Source organism: Somniosus microcephalus, chromosome 25 (assembly GCF_052327205.1).
Source record: "Somniosus microcephalus isolate GS21.2 chromosome 25, FLI_Smic_1.0, whole genome shotgun sequence".
Taxonomy (NCBI): domain Eukaryota; kingdom Metazoa; phylum Chordata; class Chondrichthyes; order Squaliformes; family Somniosidae; genus Somniosus; species Somniosus microcephalus.
The window spans coordinates 50,942,886-50,969,313 of NC_141011.1; the positions used below are offsets into that span (position 1 = coordinate 50,942,886).

General features: G+C 40.8%; 1 protein-coding gene across 4 annotated transcripts in view; it reads left to right on the plus strand.

Moving 5' to 3' along the window:
• Positions 1-329: 329 nt before the first annotated feature.
• clstn1 (calsyntenin 1) overlaps positions 330-26,428 on the plus strand; it is a 93,863-nt gene continuing 67,764 nt past the window's right edge. For all 4 annotated transcript variants that reach the window (XM_085967381.1, XM_085967383.1, XM_085967382.1 and 1 more), the window contains exon 1: positions 330-463. In XM_085967381.1, the coding sequence (XP_085823507.1) occupies positions 388-463 (76 nt within the window). In that variant the 5' untranslated portion in view covers positions 330-387. The remainder of the gene's footprint in view (positions 464-26,428) is intronic.

Here is a 26,428-nt window from a genome sequence, read left to right on the forward strand (position 1 = left end):
GTAATGTATGTATATATGTATTACTATATATGTGTGTATGTATATATGTGTGTGTTATGTATATGTAATGTATATACTGTATATGTATATATGTGCTATATATATAATGTATGTATATAATGTATGTAATGTATATACTGTATGTATATATATGTGTTATTTTATATATATATATATGTATATTTATATATATTTTTTATTATATATAAAAACAAACCAGAGTCCTTGTCCCTTTAAGAGTCACGTGGGGCGGGCCGCCCTCTGGCCGGGGGTGGGGGGGAGTGGTGACGTCACTGGGCTCGGGCCCGGGGCTGCGGAGCGCGAGCGGCCGCCATTTTGCCGCCTGAGCCGGGCGGAGGGAGAGGGAGAGGGAGAGTGCGGGAGAGGATGGAGCTCCTCAGGTGCCGGCTCGCCGCTTGGCTGCTGCTCATCACCGTTTCAACCAGCGTTTCAGCCGGCAAAGGTGAGCATTGCCGGCCGTTTATTTTTTTACTGATTAAATCGCACTTATGTTTTATTTTTGTTGTTGTTATTGTTCATTTCGGTGCGGCTGGTGTGTGTGTGGTGTTTCTTTTTGCTTCTCTTGTGGTCCCGGCCATGTTCTTCTGGGTGTTGATGCTGTGGAGAAAAAAAAGGATGGTTTATTGGCATTTATTTAAAGATTTGTGTGGACGCATAGTTTTTAAAGCATTGATTATTTTTTTTAGTTGGGATGTGGGCTCCTTCCTAACCCATTCGCCACCGGGACGAGGGGAAGGGGCATCTCGCCCTAGTTTTATTTTTAATTAAAACGTCTCATTCAGCTCAGGAATCCGCCCACCCTTCTACAAAATGCTCGTCTTTTATTTTTTTTCCTTTTTCTCCCCCCACTACGTCGTTTGGTTTATGTTCCTGATGATTGGAGATGCGCTGTGAAGGGGAGCGACCTTGCCTCCCTTCATCTTTTTAATTAAAAAAACCTCCTACTTCAAAATGTTTCTGCAGCCTTGTCCATTTAAAATTGTTTGAAACCCTCCCCACCGTCCTGTTTTCTTGCATAGGTCTTGCAGTTAAATATTCCAGAGACTTGTCTTTTTTTCCTCTTTTCCCCCCCACTGTGGTTTTGGTTCTAGGGTTAGCAAAGGGCTAGCTTTGTTTTCGTATAGATCCAACCAAAATGACGTTACTTAAAAACTGCAGCAGCAAAGTGTATATTAATCTTAAATATTCATGGTAATTAAAGGATTTTCTGTCTCCCGATGGATTTCCAGTCTAACGTTGAATAAACGCTGCACATTTATTTCTTGCCATTCCTTCCTCCCAAAAGATGTTTCCCTGTTTTTAAATTTAAGGAGTTCTGTTAAAATCCTCAGTTTGTCATTTATATTTTTGGGATGTGCAACAGTACTGCCTCACTGCAACATTTTTAATAGGTTTAAATAATGTAAGCACCAAGCCTATGCCTTTGACCTTTTTTACTGATGAAAAGTTTTTTTTTGGTTATATTGAGAACTTGATCACAGCTGCAAGAATTAAAAATGTTATGTTGTCCTTACAGTATTGACCATTAAGTTTTTTAAGACATTGATAAATGACCAAGTCAGCCAGACTTTAAAAAAAAGCTTAATGGTTCATATTAAATATTGATTATCCTTTTAAAGCTCAAAAGTAGACGCATTGCAGGTTCTTTGATCTGTACCATCAAATATTCTTGATAAAATCAGGATTTCCACTGTTACTTGTGATAGTTTAATGAAATGATTCAAATCTCAAGATACATTTTTTAATGTTGAAGTAAGTATCTGATGGACAAATTCAATAGATGGTGCATGTTATATTGAGGATGGTTCTTACTGAGAAAATAATGCAATTGAAATATTTACTGCTTTGGTGTTTTGCATCTTTTAATTATAATTAGATTCTGCAATGTAGTAGAGTCTGGGTATTAAACTTAAATAATTCACAGTCAGCTTCTCTCTATCTCTGAAAATTCTTGATAAAATCAGTATTTCCGTCAGTACTTTAAAGAATACGAATCTGTTGCACCCCTCTTTTGTATTCGGGTATTTTTTATTTCAGCAAGGAATGATAACTGCTTAGAAGTTGCTGCGCTCAACAATGTCAAGGAAGTTGAAGTAACAGTGGAGAAATTATTAACACAAGTTGTTCTAATCTAGTAATTTCAAATGTTAAATCTGCTCTTTCACATTGCTGAGCTCAGTAATTTTTAGTTTTGCCCCTTTCCACAATGTCATTGCATTTGCTATTGTTGCAGGGCAATTCCTGAAAATTAATGGACAACATTGAAAGGTTGTTGAAGATAACTTGTGCTCCATAGACAAAGGGACAATGATTCTGGGAGCTGCCCAATTCAACTTGTTACAGATAAAAGTTTTTAGTTATCAATTCTTATAAATGCTAAATGATAGACACCTGAATGTTGGATATGGTTCAGTGTTTTCTGGGCATTGAGAATTGAGTGGTGAAAAATCTGGTCAAAATATGAAAAGGCGATTGAACAAGTTCCAAACAAATTGTGTTTTGGACAGCATTGAGTAGCATAGCTCGATAGTTGTATTTGAACAAAATGCTTTACTAGATGGCAAAAACCTGTGTGCCTGCTCAATGCAGTTTAAAAGTGTACTTTTCTCCAACTTCCATGTCTAAATGCAACTGAATACTCAAGCTATCATAATTTGTAGTATGGTCATTTTGTGTTGGCCTGGTTAAAGTCTTTGTTTAGGGCGATTTCAGATTCAGTTAATTATGCAGATCATTTCAGGAATTTAGAAAGTGTTATTTTACTGATTGCCTACAACATAGTGTATAAACCATGTTATTAGGCTGAAAACAGCTAACCTATTTGTACCACGTTACAAGATTTGTTTTGACTAGATGATTGAGATACTCAGTCACAAGAAACAATGCATTTGCTTTGAAATGACTTCATTAGTGGACTTGTTCACTATCTCACCCTTTTTTTGCTTCATAAATGATTAGTAGTGTATGCATGTTGTTGGTGGGGGTGCAATTATCTCATAATTTACTCTGCTCATATCTCTTCCCAAGAAAAGGAATTTTAGAGAAATGTTCCATTCCTTTATCCTATCTTTTTGCAGTGTTCATGGTTAGATTTTTATCTTTTCACTGTAGATAATAGTGAATGATTGCCTATAGCTATAATGAATGGTTCCATTCTTTTGAAGTGGATTGGTTTATTTTACTACAGATGCCCGCCATAAATAGCCACTTGCAGAAAGAGATCAATAAATCTAGTGTACAATTAATTTTTTAGAAGTGCTTTAAGATCTGAAATATTGGTTGCAAAACAGTATAATCCTCCCAGGTTACAGGGGTGTGTCTTTTTATTTTACCCTGATCTTTGTTCTAATCCTAAACAAATGTAGTAAAAGTATTTACTAGCGATGCAGTGGGAAACCTGGGAATAAGCTTTTTATTGCATTTTTCTTCTGGTGAGACTTATGAAAATCTGCACTGGTAGTTCCAGTATTTAGTGCAGCATAAATTTGCTTGCAAGGATACTGGTTACAAAATCAAAAGCAATACAGTACACCTAGATGATTTCTACTTTTGTAACTGATCTAGAGCCCAGATATAATTGCCTAATCACATTTCTTGCCGGTCTGGCTTTGTATTTAAGCATTTGATCTTCAGCTTCCACAATGACTCTTAGCAATTGCTCTACTTCCACAACGACACAAAAAAATCCCCTACCCTAAAGCTGCTGGATACCAATGTAGAAATTTTGTTTTGGATCCTCTTACAGTAAACAAAATGTTACACAATGGATTAACAAATGTAACTACTTTCAGTGGCATGGTATATTTTACCCTAAGGTCATCCATTTCTCAGTGTTTTATTAAGAAAGCAGCAGAATGTTATCCCATGGGTTGGTAGGATGCAGGTTTGTGTTAGCTGCTCATATGGTAAATTCCTGATCTTGGTTGTACCATCAGAGCAATGAGTGATTTGAGGTCATGTGCTGTCTGGTGTGAAGGAAAATGAGGTGTATGGTGTAATGCGATGCCTATGAAGAGAGATGTCTTTGTTTTTTTAAGGCAAGGAGGGAGGGTGAATTGTACAGCCTATTTATTAAAAATCATGCATTTGTGTGCACTTCATGTCAACTTTTTCCATTATTAATCCCTTATGTCCATATTTATAATAGAAACTTCTAATGCAGACATGTCATTTTTTAATTATACCCTCTCTGCCGGCTCTCCCCCCCCCCCCCCCCCCCCCCAGTGAATGTATAGTAGTGTCACTACTGGTAAGAGAAGAGAATATGGTTACAGTATGGCAAGTTTACATAGGCAGTTTCTGTTCTAAATTGAACTATGTCTCTGCACCCTAGTCAAAATATCCTTTGGCCTCTAACTCCGTTTCACCTGAAGATTTCATTTGATCTTGATTCCCACTGTGCAACTAGATCTGGTCTAGAAGACCATGAGAAGCCTTGTGTGGTGGAGTTAGGAGTTGTCAAATCATTTGTGATCTGGGTTTGATTCCAGTCCGGAAGATTGTATCTCTGCTGGTTGTAAGTGAATAAGCCTGGACAGTTGCACAAGTCCATAACACTGAATTGGCGATCCCACTCTAGCACTTGTTGATGTGGAGGGAGAAAATTCATCTGTTACTCTGATGTTGTATTGTTGGAGCAGTATAAGAGGGCCTTAATCTGACTTGGTGCTTGTCTGATGCTGACACTTTGTGTAAATGTTCATGTTCCATTGCTCTTCTCACCCCTTTGCATAATCACTGATGTGGATACAGAATAAACCCTCTCGGAAAGTTCAGTAGCGTGCCATGGTATGTTGGTGCAACTGATTCTGATTGACTGTGCTTTAACCTGTAATTGGTGCATGTAAAAATAACTCGCTGTTGCCCTGTAATCCACTTGCAACAGTTATCTTGCATTTACTAATCACCATACTGGGCTTTGTCATAACAAGCCTGGGTTAACTATTATATTTGTTTTACTGAAAGGAAATCTGATGTTGCACACTTAATACAGAATATAGTCCCTTATCTTGACTCTAAGTTGAAGGTCTAGGCGTGTGCAAAAATCAATATACAAGTCCCTTTTATTACAACTTTAGTATTTTCATCCATTTTGTAGTAGTCACTGCAAAGCTGAGATTGTATTCTCGATTGTGATTTATGATATCGCACCAAAGTGGTTAGGAGTTTAAAATGTTTGGGTTAATATTAGGAAGAAACCAATGTGATTTCATCAGATTACAACAACATAGCTGGGTTTAAATATTGGGTTTTGCACTGATGGTGGAAAAATATGCTAATAATTCAAAAAGATTTGAATGAGGTATATTGCTAATATCCAACAGCCTTGCAAGAAGAAACTGAAAACCATGGGCTAGAAGTTTAATCACCATTTCAGAATATAACCAGTTCTATATTCTCCAGCACTACTTTCTAAAGCAGGCTTACAATTTTAAAATCTCCAGCTTATCTAACTTCATTTAGGTTTGTGTGAAGAATCACAAACACAATATATCAAACTGTTCTTTTTCATTTGTAGAGGAGACTCATAGAATCAGAGAAGTTTATGGCACAGAAGGAGGCCATTCGGCCCATCATGTCTGCCGGCCGAAAAAGAGCTACCCAGCCTAATCCCACTTTCCAGCTCTTGGTCTGTAGCCTTGTAGGTTACGGCATTTTAAGTGCACAACCAAGTACTTTTCAAATGCGATGAGGGTTTCTGCCTCTACCACCCTTTCAGGCAGTGAGTTCCAGAACCCCACCACCCTCTGGGTGAAAAAAGTTAACCCTGAACTCCCCTCTAATCCTTCTACCAATTTATTTTAAATCTGTTCTCTTTCCCCCCCCCCCCCCCCCCCGGTATTGACCTCTCCACTAAGGGAAATAGGTCCTTCCTATCCACTATATCTGGGCTGCCCATAATTTTATACACCTCAATTAAATCTCCCCTCAGCCTCCTCTGTTCCAAAGAAAACAACCCCAGCCGATCCAACCTTTCCTCATCACTAAAATTCCCCAGCCCAGGCAACATCCTGGTAAATCTCTGTACCCCCTCTAGTGCCATCACATCTTTCATGAATAGACCGAATAATGTTTGGCACTTGGTATCACATTGAGTTTTGCAAGCTCAGATAAATGAGTTTAAAAAAAAATTCCTATAGCATTATGGAACAATGAACCATTTAGATAATTCTGGAATGTTCCAACCTGAAACGCTCTCTAGGGCAGATGGCATTTTTCATGTTTTTGTTTGCTTCCAGTAAGTTGAAGTACAGCTTTTCTTGACGATCCAAAACTGGTCATCAAAATTCAGCTTTTCCACTCTTGAAAATCTTAATTTGTCTATAACTTTTGACCGAGCAAAACCCCTGATGAATTACCATCATCTGTTCAGTAATTGTCATTATTTTAGAATCCTGAGTTTGAATATTCTGTCTGGTTATTAATACAGCTTCATAATGCTGATGCAATTGATGTTGGTTGGTAATTGTGGTTGGTTTGAATGGGAGAGGTCGAGTTCTTTAACAAAAATGTGTTATTTTGGGAGCAAGAGCCTGTTTGTTGTTTGCTGCCTGAAATTCAGTTGTCAATTTTTTATTGAACAGATATAAAATGTGTATTTTTAAAAAATTGAGTGAACTAGCAAAGTAATTTACAAATGCCATTTGATTTTGAGGAGAAATGGAACATATTCTGCAGTTTGTGAAAATCATCTTTCTGTGTTAGTTGTGATGGTAACTTGTTCAGAAGGTTCTACCAATGCTAGGATACATGTGCAAGCTGATGCAGAATTTTTGTAAAAAGTGAATCTCTTGCTCATTCTAGAATCACTGAAACTTGAAAAATAAACTTTTCTGTGTGTTTTTCACTCATCTGAAAGTGTTGGCTTTTGCTGGGTAGCCTCGCGTATCGAGCCCAAGTCGTCATTCTTTGTGTGAGTGTCTAGGCAATGAGTGTCTGTAGGCTGTTCTATTGCGGCTGAGCCTGATTCTATTCTCGCCAGAGGCGTGTGTGTGCACTTTCTAACGAGAGTCAGTGGGTAACAATCATAAACAGGAACCCTAGCTGTTTTAAATATTTTCTCCCTCCAAGCTGGGGTGCTGAGGCCAATTGTGCACCAATTTATGCCCTGACACAGACCAGTTAACTCTGCACCAAGCGGATCAAACCTGGGACCTTCTGGGTTCCAAGGCTTAGTACATTATTCACAAACCAATTGGGGGAGCTTAAGAAATGCTTAACTTGAATATAATAAATATTTGTGGCATGTCATTATGCACAATACATGTCTTTTGATTAATACCCTTGACATCTATCTTTCCTTACTATTGCTTGGTCTCAGTATATGCTGGTACAGCAAGTATATTTCTGGTCTCTCTTGCGACTAGACTTGATTTTGATGTGACAAGTAAACACTCATTATATTGTCAAAGCTCTTCTAAACTTGCCAAAATATCTTAGTTCTTTCATTGTATACCCCAGGTATTAATAAAGGCTTTTATTATTTACCTTGCCAAAGTTTTTCTTTAGAGACTTCATTTTGATCAAATATCTACATAATTTTAAGATTAGTCCAAATTTTTCATCAGTATGCTTATAGCAAAATGCCTGCCAGTAGAAAAGCTGCCATGTTGTACATGAGGTCGTAATCAAGGGTGTGTTAGATGTTTTGTGATCTTGTTGGCTCGAATAGCCCTCTCATTCCAAATTCTCAAATGGCTATGACGCAAGAACAATGGAGGGCTGCATAAGTGGCTGAGTGTTAAAGGCATTACTCAGTGCAGCCCTAGATAATCCATGGAGCAGATAAAAGCAGCAGAAGGGAATCGTGGCAAAGCGCATACCACTGGCCTGGAAGCCCATAGGAAACCTATATGGACTCTAATTTGAAATGTTTTTGTACCTACCAAGAGTTGTATCGTTCCATAAGGTTTACCAGAATCACTGAAAAATGTGTATGGAGAGTTAATGTAAGCATTTGAGCGCCATGACACTAAAGATGTTTATTATTGTGAGAGCAGTGCTTTTGGTGCTGGTCTCCTGAAGCGTGTGCCTTGGTCACCTGGTATCAAGCCAAATGTAAAATGGCCAGAATTTGGGAAGACTGGCTGCCAGCTAGACCTGTTTTTAGCCAATCTCCTGGGCTGCTGATTTTTGGCATGTCCAGGGAATTTTACATTTGGTTTGCAACTGGCTGTGAGACTTGCTGTTTGGGAACCAGGTGGCAATAGTAGTGTATATAAAAGCAAAGCACCCTAAGGGAGGTAAAACTGTGGAGTGTTTTTAAAAAAAACAAAAAACATTGCAACCAAGAAATGGGAGCAACTGGAGATGTTGGGAACAGAAATGGTAAGCAACTAACTGCAGTTTTGGAATATTGCATAAATCTTTGATCAGAAACAGAATAATACATGAGTCAGAATCCTGCTTGAGGGAGAGACTGCTTAACAAAACAGAGAAAAGCTGATTTTTAATATTGCATAGGGTGCCTGGTTTCTCTTGGCTGGCAGCAACACTGAAATATATTTGACAAATTTCTTGCCTAGTGCTCAGGAAGTTCTTTTTGCTTACTAGCACAGCACTAAGCATAATATAAAGATAGCTTTAAATAGGTGCAAAGCAGAGCTCTTTGGTGAGTGCAATCGAGCCTGGTCACAGTTGATGCACTAAAGCAGAAAGTGAGCCAGTACATTCTTGCAAATAATGGTTTTGTGTCAGGAAAAACAGCCCCAGTAAGATTTAAAGAATCGGAGAGCTAAAATATGGCAGATCTCAGCTGGGACAGCGACAGGATGGTTATTATTGACCTGATCACTCTGCAAGGGGAAATCAGACTGGATTTGTAATCCTAGTTTCTATCCTGTGACTGCTGTTGGAAAATGCACATTTTGGATGTTGGTGAGAACAGTATTGGGGTTGGTTGTGATTTCCTAACTATTACTGTGTAACATTGCATTTGAAGAACAGCCATTGGATAAGGTATTGGAGGGCTTGTGGAACAATAAGAGCAACATATTTTAGGCAGTAGGGGAGAAACTGGGGGCATGGGGGAGTAAACATTGGAGATTTGAGATAATCAGAATTTTTGAGTGACCAAATCTATGCATATATGCTTAACCAAGATAGCATGTCATTTACTTGTGATTTTTAAAATATATATAGCTGTTCAGATGAGGGATATTAGCACTGGGGTATGGAACATTTCTGCATTCCAGACACTCGAGTGTCAGCAACAAGCACCGTCAGGTCAGGGATAATGCAGGCAGCTGCAGCGTAACATTCCCTCTACTGTCTCATCAATGTGCCTTGGTCTCAACCGCAGAAAAATACACTTCCAACACACCCACAAGGCATTTGTATCCCACACAGTAGCCAACTTGTGACCTTTGAGTGAAGTTGCCATTTATTGTCAGTTGTGTGTATGTGCCCACTAGGAACTGGGATGAGGCTGCAGAAATATATTTTGCATAGTGCCCTTAGGTTAACACTAGATGACTTTAATCCCAGCAGTCTGTGCTGTATTTGAACTCGGGTCGCAGATACTTTTGAGTAAACGAAACAATTAATCTGAAACGGTAAATTGTAAGAATCCGGAGAACGTTCTGGAATGGTGGTTACTAGGTAACGCTAGTATGAGCATTTGGACCCGTATATTGATTTAGTCAGTATTCTCTTGGTAGCTAGAACAGCTCTGGGTGCAATCTATTGGTGTGTTGAATTTTCCTTGTCTTGAATACTAAGGGGGTTCCCTACTATAATTATTTTATATTTGTCTAATATTATCTACTAGTTAACTTGATATTGAATGATAGCTGTTAACCTTTCTTAACAGTTCACCAAACTGATTTCTCCTCTTCCCACCCATGGTATCTATCCCAAGCTACCTCTTGCCAAAAGAATGCTGTGGTGGTTTGACTTGCTTATCTTTTGATTTGCAACTGTCTCTTTTGGGGAAAATTGTATTTAAGCCAGTAATATTGTGTGATACTCTTGATGTAAAATTACTTTGTCACTAGTGATAAACTTGTACCCACCTTTTGCCCTACTATTGTAGCTGAAAACATTCTTTCCACATATATCCCAAGTATAGAAAGACGATCTATAATTGTGTTGCTGGGTATTTTTCACAGTTACTGCATTAATTTCATTTTACTGAAAGCCTAATGATGACTTTGATACTGCACTAATTTTGCCCTCTTGACAGCAATGGAGAGCTGGTTGGCAAATAGATAAAGTAATCTTGGTGCCAGTTCTGCAGTCAGCAGCATGAAACAGCTCAGAAGGAAGGGATCTGCAATTTACTTCTGGCACCCCTTTCTGCCACTAATATAAATTCCTCTTCAGCTGCAGGGCGAGGGGCAACTCTTGGGTGTGTCAGTCAGTGCATTTCATACTGATGTCATGATGTGCTAAATGCAGTGGGTAGACATATGTCAGATTGAAAAGAAGGAATATCTAGATGAACTGGAGCGAAGCAAAAATTTGGAGGGACATATGAACTTTGACAATAATTTGAAGTCTAGGGGTGAGGATTGTGTATCAGATGGAACCTTTTCTCTTAATACAGAGAAGTACAGCAGTTGAGAATGTAGTTGAGCTTGGACTTTATGGAGTGTTTGAGTTAAAGGTAAACCGTCTGGTATGAAAAAGGAAACGGAACTTTTTGGTGGTAGTTTCAGGTAGACTTGCAAGATGTGACGATGCAAAGAAGCTATCTTTGAGAAATGAAAGGAAACCAGATTCTCCTCGCCAACTTTGCCAATTACAGGAAACTTTGGTTTATCCGGAGGTTAACTGTCCGGAATTCTTGAGCCACCGGCAAAAATCAGGAGCCGTTACGTTAGTTTTTTTTTCTTTTCGTTGCTTTTTTTTCACCAGTCAGGCTCTGCAAGGTCTCGCTGAAGCTGTTGCTAAGCTACAGAGACGCTTGCAAGGTACGGCTGACTGTTTAGAAGCTGTTGCTAAGCAACAGGGTTTGTTGCCAGATATGGAGCTCAAAATCTCTGTATGTTTCAACATTAGCGCTGGTTTGTCCGGCAGTTTTGATGGGACGGCAACAGCTTGGTCCCGTCGGTGCCGGATAGCACAAAGTTTCCTGTACTAAGAAGAAATTCTGTTGAAATTTAAGCCCCAAACTACTATACTTTTTCATTCTACTTATTCTAAATGTTAGAATTCACTCGTATAGTTAGCGATTGCAGTTCCTGATGGCAGCATTCATCAGCAAAAAGCCTTTCAAAGGCAGTAATTTTTTGCTTATTGTTGTAACCATCATCAGTAAAATACTTCAATTGAAGCCATTTTATTGGTATGACATTTTTAAAGTGACTGTGCTGAGGCTTTTATTCCCAATAAACATTTTTTAGCCTCCTAAAACCACTTGAATCCTGAATCTTCACTGGCGTAAACAGACCCACTTCATGAGTTAGTCACGCATTGATACTCCTATGGTCCCCTGTCATGTAAACCAAACCAGGACTGTACTATGCAACCCCTCCCATTCTGGCATGCTATAATTAAACCATCTGCGTGGACATGCACTATCCAGTATTTGCAGCTATCTTTGTAAAATTTTATAAACAAGATACAGGAGAGGAAGCTTTAGACATGCATAGCTACCAACAGGACTATGCTCAAAACAGCAAAAATTTGCATCGAGTCTCCAAGTAATTGGGTCTCTTTGATCCTCCACACCCTTAAGTGGCTTTCCATATGCACCAGAGATTTGATGAACTGTAGGGAACAGGAGGAAGAAATTAGGTTTGGCATGTTACACTGATGCCGCCTCAACATACATCAGTCTAGTTTATACCGGAACTGATTCAGGGTCCATGAATTGGCCTGAATGTATTCTAATTGAACAACACTCATCTGCACTTATGGGGAATGACCACCTTTTTGTAAAAATAGAGATTATTGGATAATCTCAATGAGTCTCATGTGCACAGTGTAAATGTCAACTTGCATGCAGTGTGTGGATGAAGGCCAGTCCCCTACCCATTAAAGTTCTTAACCTAAACTTCTTTACCTCCCTTTCCTCCTTTTTAGAGTCATAACAGCACAGAAGGAGGCCATTCGGTTCATTGAGTCCGTGCCGGCTCTCTGTAGAGCAATCCAGTCAGTCCCACTCCCCCGCTTTATCCCCGTAGCCCTGCAAGTTTATTCCCCTCAAGTGCCTATCCAGTCTCCCCTTGAAAACATTGAGTGTCTCCGCTTCCACCACTTCCATCGGCAGAGAGTTCTAGGTCCTTACCACTCGCTGTGTAATAAAGTTTTTCCTCACGGCCCCCCTGTGTATCTCTTGTCCAAAATCTTAAATCTGTGTCCTAGTCCTTGTACCATCAACTAGTAGGAACAGCATTTCTCTCCAGCCACGTATTCATCTGTTCTATCCTCCTATTCCTGTACTCACTTGCACGTGGCTCCAGGAGTAATCCGGCGATTACTACCTTTTTGAGGCCCTGCTTTTTAATCTCTCTCCTAGCTCCCTAAACTCTGCCTGCAGGACCTCATCCCTCTTTCTGCCTATGTCGTTGGTACCGATCTGGACAATGACCTCTGGCTGTTCACCCTCCCCCCCTCAGTGTCCTGCAGCCGCTCAGTGACATCCTTGACCCTGGTACCAGGAAGGCAGCATACCATCCTGGAGTCATGTCTGCGGCCGCAGAAACCCGTCTGTTCCCCTAACTTTCGAATCCCCTACCACTATTGCTCTTCCACTCTTTTTTTTCTCCCCCCCCCCCCCCCCGGTGCAGCTGAGCCACCAGTGGTGCCTTGGACTTGTCTCTGGCTGCACTCCCCAGCGGAACCATCGCCCCCACCAGTACTCGGAACAGAATACTGGGTGGAGAGCGAAATGCACCCCGGGGACTCCTGCACTACCTGTCTGGTCCTCCTCTTCTGTCTGTGGGGTGGGTGGGCCTGATGGCAGGGTGTGGGTTCCAATGGCAGGCAGGGACATAGGTAAGCTTAGAGGAAGCACCCCTGCTTCTCCTGGCCCACAAGCAGTGCTGTAGAAGCACGTGCCTCTTCCACAAAGTGGTCCTCGCCTCTCTTTAACTGCCAGGTTTTCCAAAGCATGGGGAACCTAGCAGGCATGGGGTAAACCTGGAACATAGGTTAAATCTGCGGCACGCAACCTTTATTATATTTAAATGACCAAATCGCCTCCTAAGATGCTCCTGAAATCCTACCTCTTTGACCAAACTTTTGGTCATCTGCGCTAATCTCCTTATGTGGCTTGGTGTAAAATTTTGTTTGATAACGCTCCTGTGAAGCTCCTTGGGACGTTTTTACTACGTTAAAGGTGCTTGTATAACTGCAAGTTGTTGGTAGCATTGTTCAGCAGAAGCCATTATTTGTTTTCTTCTCCCTTCAGTTTGTGTGGTGAGAGTGGTTATAATTGGGGGGGGGGGGGGGGAGGGGGGGGAGATTTTAACCCCCAAGAGCGGGTGGGTTTGGGCTGGGTGAAATGTGAAAATTTAAAAATCTGTCAAACCCGACCCCACTTTCACTTTTGGAGGGGGGCGGGCAACCAGCCTGTTCCTAGGAGGTGAATTGGTCATTTAAATATAATGAGGCTGCATGCCTCAGATTTAATCTATATTCCAGTTTTACCCCTTGCCTGTTGGGCTTCCCGTGCTTTGGAAAATCCAGCAGTTAGAGAGGTGAGGACCGCTTTGTGGAAGAGGCACGTGCTTCTACAGCACTGCTTGTGGGCCAGGAGAAGCCGGTGTGCTTCCTCTAAGCTTACCTATGTCCCTGCCTGCCATCGAAACCCACCCACCCCCCCCCAGACAGGGAGACAAGCCTGTCAACCTGCTGGATAAAAATACGCACGCCACGATGTTAAAATGGCACAGCGTGCGGGGCTCTCCCCACTCTTCCTTCCCCAACGACCCCCCCCCCCCCCCCCCGCAAAGCTCTCAAAACCCACCCCAGTCAAGATCTGAGCCAATATTTCAGAAATTTCCTAATGGCTGTTGTATGTCTTCAACTTGTACTAGGCAATGTTCCCTTTAAGCTCTCCCACACAGCCGGCTCGCTGACTTTCCAATGCGTGGTATTTTGAATGGGCCACGCAGCCCCTTAAATGGGCCGTGCACCCCAAAAAAAAGAGAACATTGGTACTAGGTTAGTTTGCTTTTAATTTAGTAATGCCTTCTTGTGAATGAACCACTTTGGCCTGCCAAAATAAGTTGGCCTTCGGATAATAGCATAAGCAATCCTGATCTAATCGGTGTCAGAATGAGGTAGGCGCAGGTCATGAAATTTGCATATATCGTATATAAATTGTAGTCTATAAAGATCTGTCACTGACTAAACATGCCAACAAACCCTCAGAACTAACATTTTATATCCTTTCTCCTGCCCCCTTCTCAATGAGGCCATTAATAGTTAATAACCTGCATTTTGTTTATTTCACTGCAAGAAATTGATCATAAATGCCTATTTTATTGACATTGTGTGGGCCTAACAATGCGAGTACTGTATTTCCCGAAAACAATGTCAACGCTCAGTAATTCCTTCCGCTGACTTTTCTTAAGCAGTGAAAATTAGATGTTTCTTCAATGTATTTGCTATATTAAGCTATGACACAACAAACATAGTCTAGCTCACTAGTGTTTATAGAAATACTGGTGTTTAAATGACGTGGCTGATTCCTGACCCTGCTACATTGCATTTTTGTAAATGTCTCCATTTGCTATTTAAAACTTCTTTATATTTTGATTCTGATTTGCTGTGTGCATCCTCATTTGGCCTCGGACAATGTTTGTGATATTTTAGAGAGGAAATAGGAAGCCAGTTTATGTTAAATTTTGGATTGTGGAATATCTGATGATTTAAGTACTTAGTAACTGTACCATGCTTTGAGTAATTGAGGTGGGGTAACACTTAATTCCTAGCAGAACGCCTATTTCCACCTCCATAACATCGCCTGTCTCCACCCCTGCCTCAGCTCATCTGATGCTGAAACCCTCAACCATGCCTTTGATACCTCTAGACTTGACTATTCCATTGCACTCCTGGCTGGCCTCCCACACTCTACCCTATGTAAACTTGAGGTCATCCAAAACTCTGCTGCCTGTGTCCTAACTTGCACCAAGTCCCGTTCGCCCATCACCCCTGTGCTCGCTGACCTACATTGGCTCCTGGTTAAGCAGCACCTCGATTTCAAAATTCTCATCCTTGTTTTCAAATCCCTCCATGGCCTCGCCCCTCCCTATCTCTGTGATCTTCAGCCCCACAAACAACCCCCCCCCCCCCCCCCCCCACCACTCCAAGATATCTGCGCTCCTCTAATTCTGCCTTCTTGAGCATCCCTGATTATAGTCACTCAACCATTGGTGGCTGTCCCTTCTGTTGCCTGGGCCCTAAGCTCTGGAATTCCCTCCGTAAACCCCTCTGCCTCGCTACCTACCTCTCTTTCCTCCTTTAGACGCTCCTTAAAACCTACCTCGTTTGGTCACCTGCCCTAATCTCTCCTTACGTGGCTCAGTGTCAAATTTTTTGTCTCTTAATACTCCTGTGAAATGCCTTGGGATGTTTTACTATGTTAAAGGTGCTATATAAATACAAGTTTAATTTAAGTGCTCTCATCCAGCTCTCGATGTTTACATATGCATCTTTTAGCACCTTGTGTCTCAAACCTGAATTCACATACAATTAACTACTTTAATGCACTGTAATGTGTGCAGTGAAAAATTTTATGCAAGTACTAATTGTAGATCTTTAATCTGCAATTGTTTCTTACCAATGTTTTCTATTTGTATGTGACAACAACTATTTGCATGTGTCAGCTGTGGCTCAGTTTGTAGCACCCTCACCTGAGTCAGAAGGTTGTGGGTTCAAATCCCGCTCCAGAGATTTGAGCACAAAAATCTAGGCTTGCACTCCAGTGCAGTGCTGAGGGAGTGCTACATTGTTGGAGGTGTTGACTTTCGGATGAGATGTCTGCCCTCCCGTGGACGTAAAAGATCTTATGGCACTATTTCAAAGAAGAGCAGTGGAGTTATCCCCGGTGTCCTAGCCAGTATTTATCCCTCAACCAACATTATTAAAACATTATCTGGTCATTATCACATTGCTGTTTGTGGGAGCTTGCTGTGTGCTAATTGGCTGCCGTGTTTCCTACATTACAAGTGACCACACTTCAAAAAGTACTTCGTTGGCTGTAAAGCATTTTGGGACGGCCAGTGATCATGAAAGGTGCTATATAAATGCAAGTCTTTCTCTGTATTTGCTGTTGATTTTGTGTGCGAGGTTAATTGTGCTGTAGCTTTAGCCTGCAGGAAGCTTCTCGTTCTGTGGCTTACGTAGACTATGAATGTTAAATACAATTGTCTGTGGGGAAGTGGGAAGAGGAGTGTATTGTGGTTCTAATACCTTATTTAGCTTGCATCTGATAAGCTACAAGCACGTAAAATAAGTGATTGGGAATTCGTTCTTTGCATCATACATTGGCCTGCAGGCCACATCTGGGCTGTAAGGTAGGTTATTCACTCACAGCTCATAAACAACATATTGGGATTAATTCAGTCTGATTTAACAAGAGAACAGTCACTGCAGCTGTTGGGTAAGTAACACAGTAGGTATACAATTTATAGACCCTCAGGATACAAATCTTGATTTGTTTTTACCGCTGGTCTTATATTGCAGGCTGTTTGCTGCTCAAAATATGGCTGCAATGTGCTGGGGGCTCCTGATGCTGTGTAATCTGCTCTGTTTACTTTGTAGGATGGATCCAGTTACAGGTACAAAAACTGTAAATGATTTCACCATATACCTTCCACAATATTGGGAAAATTGTACAGGTCAGGAATGGAAAAAGCACAATGGTGGCTTGTATAATTGCAGCCTGCCTATGGCCAGAAAAATTGCCACATATTGGTTGGTCATAACACCAGAAGTGGCAGTTTAATTTAACTGCACTCTAAGTAATTGGGTCTCTTTGACCCTCCACACCCTTCAGTGCCTTTCCATTAAGTGTAGACTCCCATTCCTTGATTATTTTTCTCCTAAAATTGCATTAGCTTCCATTAAATTGCATCTGCTTTTAATTTAATGTGGAGGTCTTGATTATTCAAAACACTTCATTCTTGTTTACCATTTTTTAACAATAAGTGAAGATATATACTTAATAGATTTGTTTCTAGGAAGTGTTCTGCAATGTGTTGCATTCAATTACAGTGGAGTGCAATAAACATTTATTAACAAAAGGAAGAGTGTTTCAATACTGTTTGTAAAATCTGACATTTTACCCTCCTGCAACGTTAGAAGATGCAACACATTAATGCTTTATTTAAAGCATGAATAAACACCGGCATACACCAGTTGAGTCAAATGTGTGCTGTAAATTCTGTGTAACAAATTTCATTTATTTTATAGAGCCTTTAACATAGCAAAACGTCCCAGGGTGCTTCAAAGGAGTGTTATCAGACAAAATTTGACACAAGCCACATGAGATATTAGGACAGGTGACCAAAAGCTTGGTCAAAGAGGTAGGTTTTAAGGACCGTCTCAAAGGAAGAGAGAGACACTGAGGTGTTTAGGGAGGAAATTCCAGAACTTGGGGCCTAAGCTGAAGGCATGGCCACCAATGGAGTAGTGAAGGAAATTGGAGATGCACAAAAGGCCAGAAATAGAGGAATGCAGAGTTCTGAAGGTTGCAGAGGTTGGGAGGGATTTGAACACAAGGATGAGAATTTTAAAATCGAGGTGTTGCTGGACCGGGAGCCAGTGTAGGTCAGCAGAGATAATGGGTCCATGGGACCTGGTGCAAATTGTGATACGGGCAGCAGCGTTTTGGCTGTGTGATGAATGTGATTTGTTAAAATGAAGACTTTGTATTTTGTTGGCTTCAAAATACCTTATTAAGGAAAATGGTTAAGATAAATGATGGGATGAATCTAGATTAATGTGAAACTGAACAGTATTCTAACTAGAGAATCCTCTGTCCAGTTCATTTCTTAATACAGTACAGCATAGAGGTACACCATTGATTTTTATGTGCACAGTATGAACTGTACTGGTGTGCAAACCATTTCAGGCCTGCTGCTAGAGACAAAAATCTGGTATTGCAACTAGCTTTATGGGCATAATTGACTTTCTTCATCAATATCTTCAGTCCTACAACTATGGAGTTTGTCACAGCTGCTATGCACAATGTAAAAGCTTCTGCAGCAATTATGTACAGTGTGACATGTATTTAATACACACTAGTTGGCTACCCTTTTATGCAAGACCATGGATATACTGGTTGGTCCAACCTGTAGATTTCTCTGGATTTTGCTTGAAACACATTGTACAGTTATTGGCTGTTAGTATTGTGCTGCATATTAACTGGGAAACTTGTGTTTTTTTTCATTTCGAGGCTGCAAAGCCTCCCAATTAAATTCTGCTTCCACCAATCTTAATCTTGGTTTCACTAAATGGTATAAATGGTAGCCACCATTTCTTTTATGTATGTGGCTGAAGCCTTTGTAGGTTTGTCACTTCAACCATAATACAAACATATTAACTTATTGAACTATTCTGGAAAAATTGAAACGTATTGTAAGTGCATTTAATTTTGAAGGCTTCTTTGTGCCCAAAAGGCGAGCAGCCTCTTCCTGTCCTTCGACTAGGATAGACACAAGATATCTGGGCGTGACTGTACTTTGATACTTTTCTTCCTCGTGTTGGTTTGGTTCTGTGGCAGCACACTCGCCTCAATCAGAAGGTTGTGACGCCCATGTCTCAACAGGATTTGAGTACATGTACTAAGCTGATGCATTAGTGCAATACTGAAGGACTGCTTTATTGTCAGAGCGGCGCCTTTTGGGTCAGTATTAAATTTAGGCCCCATCTGTCTGTTGAGGTCGATATAATAGATCCCTGACATTCAAAGAAGAGCAAGAAGTTCTCATGTGCTTGCTGACATTCCTCCTTTAACTGACATTTATCCCTCCACTAACGTCACCAAAAACAAATTAACTGGGCATTTGCCTCTGATGTTGATTTGGTTTTGTCCATAGCAAAAACCCAAATCACCAAATGTAATTCTGCGTCAGATGAAGGGTCATCAACCTGAAACATTAACTCTGTTTCTCTCTCCACAGATGCTGCCTGACCTGCCGAGTATTTCCAGCATTTTCTGTTTTTATTTCAGATTTCCAGTATCTGCAGTATTTTGCTTTTGTACCAAATGTAATTCATTGGCTGTGCAGTGCTTCGAGATTCCTGATGGCATGAATTGCATCGTTCTGAATGGAGGGGGATTGGATGAACTCATGTCCAGTCTCTTCATGGCAGTGTATGGAACCCCCAACGTGTATTAGCATATGACCACCATATTTAAAAATTAGCTGGTGATGCAGTGTGTTCTGGTGTCTCACCACAGAATTCTGGGATGAAAGCTTACACCATTGCTGGGCTAATTGTAGATCGAGTGGTCCCTGACTGGGCAGGAAAATTGGCAGTTGAGTCGCCTTTCTTAATGTGTTACATGTGGCACTGACAGGCCTGGAAGCAGGTCACTGACCTGATTCCTTTATTTAGGATGGAAGGCTTGTTTTAAAAACAAAATTAAAGATAGCTTTTAATATATTTCAATTTTCAAATCAAATGTAATGCTATAACAGCTATGTCAGTGTTTCGAGCAGTAAATCTCCTTTTTTAGGAAATTTATAGCCTGAGGGATTATGAATAGCTGATCTGTGAGAAGTGAAGCAGGACTTTATAGAAAATGCCAAGACATTAATATTGAATATCTGGGTGTGTGATTTTGTGGTTAACGTCTGCTTTGCCTGCTTAGACAGCCCCTGCTCAATAGGTGAGTGAAGTAGTTTATTTCAGCATGTCCATATAGTTGGTTGTGTTTTTTTAAGCAATCCCTGAAGCTATGTTTTTATAAGCTGTGCACAGTACATTGAGATTGAAGATCAGCCATGATCTTGAATGGTGGAGCAGGCTCGAGGGGCCGTATGGCCTGTTCTTGTGCACTTGTTCACTTCTAACTGGATTAAGAATAGTTTGTCAACTAAGTTTGAATTATGTTGAGATCAACATTCCCTCTAAGCTGTGTGGCCGCGCAGCTCTCCGCCAGTCCCACACACCCCGGGACCGGCTTTTCCAATACGAAAGTTCGCGCATGTGCAAAACTTTGAAGGGAGCGCGCACCCAAAAAAAAAATTACAAGGAACATCAGTTGAGATGCCATCTTACAGATCAGATGTTCGAATCCCTGTCTTCCCCCTCTGGTGGATGTAAAAAACAAACATGGCACTATTCGAAGAGCAGGTGAGTTCCCCTGGTATCCTGGCTGAGATTTATCTCTCAGCCAACACTAAAACCAGATTATCTGGCCATTTATCTTATTGCTGTTTGTGGGACGTTGCTGTGCACAAATTGGCTGCTGCCTTTACCTACATTTCAACAGTGACTACACTTCAAAAGTAATTAATTGGCTGTAAAACACTTTGGGACCTACTAAGTTGATTGCTGTAGAAGCTTTTGCATTACATAAATTCCCATCCTTTCCTTTCATTTTTACTCCTATGGAGAGTTGTAGTCAGCTCCATTTCATGGAGTGTTCTATTTCACTTAACTTTTTGTACTTAATGCAAACTGATAAAAACAAAGCAATTTGAACAGGTTCTTATGACTGGCTCCACAAGAACAATTAAATTACCTGTGAAGTAAGTGTTCATTTCCTTCTCTAGTAATTTGAAGTGATATATTTTATTTAGTTTCCTGAAAACGTTAGAGCAGTGTTTTAAACCCATTTCTGCAGTTGCTTTCCCAAATGGAAAGCTGAACATTAGTTCTTTAAAAGAAAGAAATGATTCCCTCTGCTGATGACTGCTATCTGTTCAGTTTAATTTGTTAATTTGAAATTACCTAAGCCTATTATGGCTACAGAAGTGATGCTGTTAATTATCCTTTTGACATTGTCTACATTTTTTTAGGGGTGGTCGTGTTGCCTAGTAATGAGGGCTGCTTATCATTGCCCCTCTCCAAATTTTATCTCATCACCGGTTTCCCGGGTGGCCATAGTCCTTACGTGGTCTAGAAAATGAGTGGTTTACTTCTGGACCATAGCCAATGTTGTTCTTGGCTAGCTCACAGGAACTATGCAGGCACGGTCCAGTGCCACAAATCAAAGTCATTAGTTGGCAGAGACCAATAATCCCCCCTCCCAGTCTTGTGTGCAGCACAGATGCACCTTTTGTATGTTGCTTCTCCCTAACTTTATATATAGCGTAGCGTTGAAGTGTGTGTTTGTGCATTATTTTGTATTTATGTAACCCTCTAATTCATTAAACTTGGTGTAGTCTAATGTTGCCAATCTTCAATTTTGTACAGTAAGTCTGACGAGTTATAATTTGCTGCAAGTCCAGTGATATCCCATCATTGGCATGTTTCAGCTCCCTGTGATACCAGCTTATTGTATTTGATAGCCATTTTAAGTGAAGTATAGGTTTGGGAACAGCGCCATCTAGAATATCAAGAAAGCTCCACCAAACCTGAAGAAGTTTGCAACATCAGTTCATTGGAGAAGTTATGTTATGATGGGAGGTGGTACCAAATGTGGTACCCCAAGGATTGGTATTGGGATCACTACTGTTTCTAATTTACATTTGGATTCAGAATATTGATGCAAATTGGTTACATTTGCAGAAAAATAAAGAGGATTGCATTTATATGGTGCCCATCACAACCGTGGGATATCCCAAAGCGATTTACAACCAATGAAGTACTTTTTGAAGTGGAGTCACTGTTGTAATGTAGGAAACGCGGCAGCCAATTTGTGCACAGCAAGGTCCCACAAACAGCAATGTGATAAATGACCAGATAATCTGTTTTGGGTGTTGGTTGAGGGATAAATACTGGGCAGGACACCGGGGAGAACGCTTCTTCAGCCAGCCTTGTGTGCATTGACCCCTCCCTTCATCCCACCATTGGTGGCAGAGCATTCAGCAGCCTGCTCTTCCAAACTTCTCCACTCCTCCTTTTAACAGTCTTTTCAAAACTCATCTCTTCGGCCAAGCTTTCAGTCACCCCTTCTTCCTGAATCAGCATCCGTTCTCCATACGTGTCTCTAAAGTGTCTCAGAGCATTTTTACATTGAAGGCACGATATGAATGTAAGTTGTTAGTGCTAGTGGTGACACGGAGACCAAGCATTAAGTGGGTTCTTGTGCCACTCGTAGTGCTACTTGTTGCTTGCCATTTTGGCTGTGGGTAATAGAATGAATTCTTAGCCCACTCATAAAGGCAGCAAACTTTGAAGTTGCACATAGAACTTTGGAGCTGTGAGTGCTGGCAGATGCTCTAAATTGCATTCTGCAATGCGAGTATAAATGGGCTGAATTAATGCATTGTTTACCTGTAATATGTCCATCAATCAGCTTAGAACTTGTATGACTACATGATAAAAGACTTGCTGTATATTCCTGTTTTTATAAAGAGTAAGTATTTTCTTTGGAGATGTGCCAAGGCAGTTTGAGCATATCTTCCTGTTTGGGATTAGTTAACTGATAATAAAGGCATATTTTGTACTGTTTCTGTTCACGTGAGTGGGGAGTTCATCTCTTTGCCTTTTTCTCTAATCAAATGGCATTTAAACAAGATTGTTAAATAGCACAAAGTGGTACCTTTTTAAAACTGGCATTGATCATTGTGGTTTAATGTGGTTTTCAGAGTTTTATGACTGCTAATAAAATACTAGTGCGAGGCAGATCATTTGTTTGGTTTTATACAGAAGATTCTGATTGATTGCTAGAGGTTAGACCATCTTTACATTTTGTGAAATATCACAAACATTTTACAGATTTACTGCATTGCAGTATAAGCTTTGAATACTGCATCAGCTTTCTAGGTGAAGATATCTTTAATTTGTTGGACTTCTGTTATATCAAAGTTCAGTGATTTTTGAGATTTTTTTCATTTCTGCAAGAAAGATTGCACTGAATTGAGTAGTCATACAAAACTATGAGCATGGGTATGTGTATTGGAATGTACACTGGGAATGAAGATTCGAGTCAGCCGATGGGCTTAATTCAGACCTTTAAAAATAGTTTGGAAGCTGTGCAAACTGGCAGACTCCCATTCCTCAGTGGGTCCGCCCTCTGTATTGGGAAGCCAGCTGCAGTAAAACAACTCGCTGGTTTCTCCAGACTGATTTACCCTGCAGTACCTTGCATATGTTGAGTTGCACCATGTGTTGACCCTTGCAGGAATTGCAATGCTTTTAAGCAAATTTGAGAATGAAGCTCGAGGAACAGCACCTCTTCCGATTAGGAACTTTACAGCCTTCTGGACTCAACATAGAGTTCAACAATTTCAGACCATAACCTCTGCCGCTATTTTTTTCCCCATTCATTTTTTTTAATTTTTTTTACACTTCATCTAGAGCCATCTTTTGTTTCTTAACTTGTCCCATTACCATCTCCTTTTGCTTTACACCATCTCTTAATGCCTCTTAACCTCTCCTGCCTTCCATCCTATCACAGACCTTCCCTTTTGTTCTTTCCTCCCCTCCCCCCTTTCCCTGCCCCGACACTTGCTTAAAAACCGGTTCGATCGCCAGCTTTTTCCAGTTCTGACGAAGGGTCATCGACCTGAAACGTTAACTCTGTTTCTCTCTCCACAGATGCTGCCTGACCTGAGTATTTCCAGCATTTTCTGTTTTTATTTCAGATTTCCAGCATCCGCAGTACAGTATTTTGCTTGTGTATTTGAGAATGATATAACTGCTTTCAATTGTGTAAACCTCCAGGATGCGATTAGTCCTGGGATTATTTTGCTAACCATAGCCACATGACCGTGAAGCAGGCTAGCATGATTTTGGGGCAGTTATACTACAAATGTGCTGTTGCAAAAGAATGGTCTTCTGCCTCCCCAGAGAGTAATACTTAGTTCAGTGCAAGTTATTTTGTAGAAAAGATGGACAGGGAGTTTCATTACTAATCAAAAAATGGTATTGGCATCGACTCAGTAGGTGCATAATGTCATTTTGTTTTGAGGTTCGATTGGATCTCAAAATTTGAAAAACTGTTCAATGTGTTCAATTTAGTGTTGGTCTTGCAATCCACTGTGGCTTCTACATCAGTTAGAATCATCGTTCCTGTGTTGGCTCATTTGAAAGAACTGTCCAATTAGTCCCACTTTTCTGATCTTTCATCATAGTCCTGCAAATGTTTCCTTTTCAAGTGTATATCCAATGCCTTTTTGAAAGTTACTGGAAACTTTCGATTTACCGGCATCTAAATAACTGGAAATCTCGGTTAACTGGCAAAATTCAGGAGTAGGCTCAGGTAAGTTTTACTTCATATTGTACTTGCCTTCCTCCATCTGTTGCTGTGCAAGGGTGTGGCTGCAGCTGTTGCTAAGCTACAGAGACGCTTGGAACTTGTGGCCATTGTTCTGAACCTGTTGCTAAGCAACAGGGTTTGTTGCTTTGTACGGAGCTCTCATCGCTCCGTATCTTTTACTATAGCTTTCGGTTATCCGGAATTTTTGATGAACCGGCACCACGTCGGTCCCGTCGGTGCCGGATTTAAAAAAAGTTTCCTGTACTGAATCTGCTTCCACCACCCTTTCAGGCAGTGCATTTCAGATCATCATAACTTGTGTAAAAAAAATTCTCATTCACCCTCAGGTTCTTTTGCCAATTATCTTAAATCTGTGTTCTTTGGCTATCGGCCCTCCAACCAGTGGAAACAGTTTCTCCTTTATTCTCAGCACCCCTCATAATTTTGAACACCTATTAAATCTCCTCTTAACCTCTGCTCTAAGGATAACAATCCCAACTTCTCTAGTCTCTCCACATAACTGAAGTCTTTCATCTCTGGTATCATTACGGTAAATCTCCACTGCACAATCTCCAAGGCCTTGACATCTTAGTGTGGTGTCCAGAACTGGGTAATATTCCACCCAAGGCCAAATCAATGATTTACAAAGGCTTAGCATAACTTACTTGCTTTTGTACTCTATGCCTCTGTTTCTAAAGCCAAGGATCCTGTATGCTAGATTTTATTTTTAATTCTATTTTAAGTGACTCATTCTGATACTTGCTCTGTGCTGCCCCTTAATGGTATTGTGTGCACATGGATACACGTAACAGTAGATTTGATGGCCAGCTGAATATATGGTACAACTGAAGCAGCTTCTCTTAGCCTTGGCTCAGTGGTAGCACTCTTGCTTCTGAGTCAGAAAGTTATGGGTTCAAGACCCACTCCAGAGACTTGAGCACATAATCTAAGCTGGCACTTCAGTGCAGTACTGAGGGAGTGCTGCTTTGTCAGAGGTGCTGTCTTTTGGGTGAGACGTTAGTGAGGCTCCATCCGCCCCCTCAGGTGGACGTAAAAGATCCCACGGCACTAGTCGAAGAAGAGCAAGGGCGTTCCCCTGGTGTTCTGGCCAAGACTTAACCCTCAACCAGCACCTAAAACAGATTGGGCCTGAATTTCCGGTCAGAGGCTTCCTACATGTGGATGCCTCCGATCGGAAAAAATCTATGCACTTACCTGCTGGTTCCGTAGGTCCAGAGACTTCCAATCCTGGGCCTCTCCTGGTCAGCGCGCGCAGAGGCCCAGGTATCTCGGGGCGCAGGTGGTTCGCAAGCGTCCCTGGGATCACGTGGGCCATGGGGAACCAATCAAAGAAGGGAATCCCCCCTGCACACTTCTACGCATAGATCTGTCAAAAGTATGAATGGAGATCACATTTAAAAAGTTAAACATTAAATAAATCTTTTTAAAATCACGTATTTAAAATTAGTTAAAATTACATCTTTTAAACATTTAATTTTTTGAAAAAAATACTTAGTTTTTTACGGGGCTAAAAATAAACTTACCTTTTTTTAAAAAAGTATCTAAATTATAAATGTGAAATAAAAAAAAAAAACTATTATGCTGGTAAAAGCAGACCGTACGTCTGTTTTTACCAGGCGTAAGATTTTTAAAGGTTTTCAGCGGGTGGAAGTTGTGCAGAAAGTGCGACTCCCTGCCTGCGGAGGCCCCCCTCCCGGCCATGCAGAGGATCTGTCAAGAGGATTCTTCACAGATCGGAAGTGCCGGGTTTTAGCGCATGCACTTCGCATAGCTGAAACCGGTACTTGCAGGTGCGTACACACCTCGTACGCACCCGTGGGGGTCGGAAAATCCGGCCTGTTATCTAGTCATTTATTTCATTGCTGTTTCCTACATTACAACAGTGACTACACTTGATAAGTAAAGCGCTTTGGGATGTTCTGAGGTTATAAAAGGCACTATATAAATGCAAGACTTTTCTTAATCCACTCATGGATTTGGTGTACTGATGGCAGATTATGTCTTTGTCTCAATATCTACATTCCATATGTTTAACTGTCAGGTTTTTAGCAGAGATTTAAAATTTGCCTCGCTGACTTCGGTGTTAATGATGAAAAATGGCTGTAAATTTTA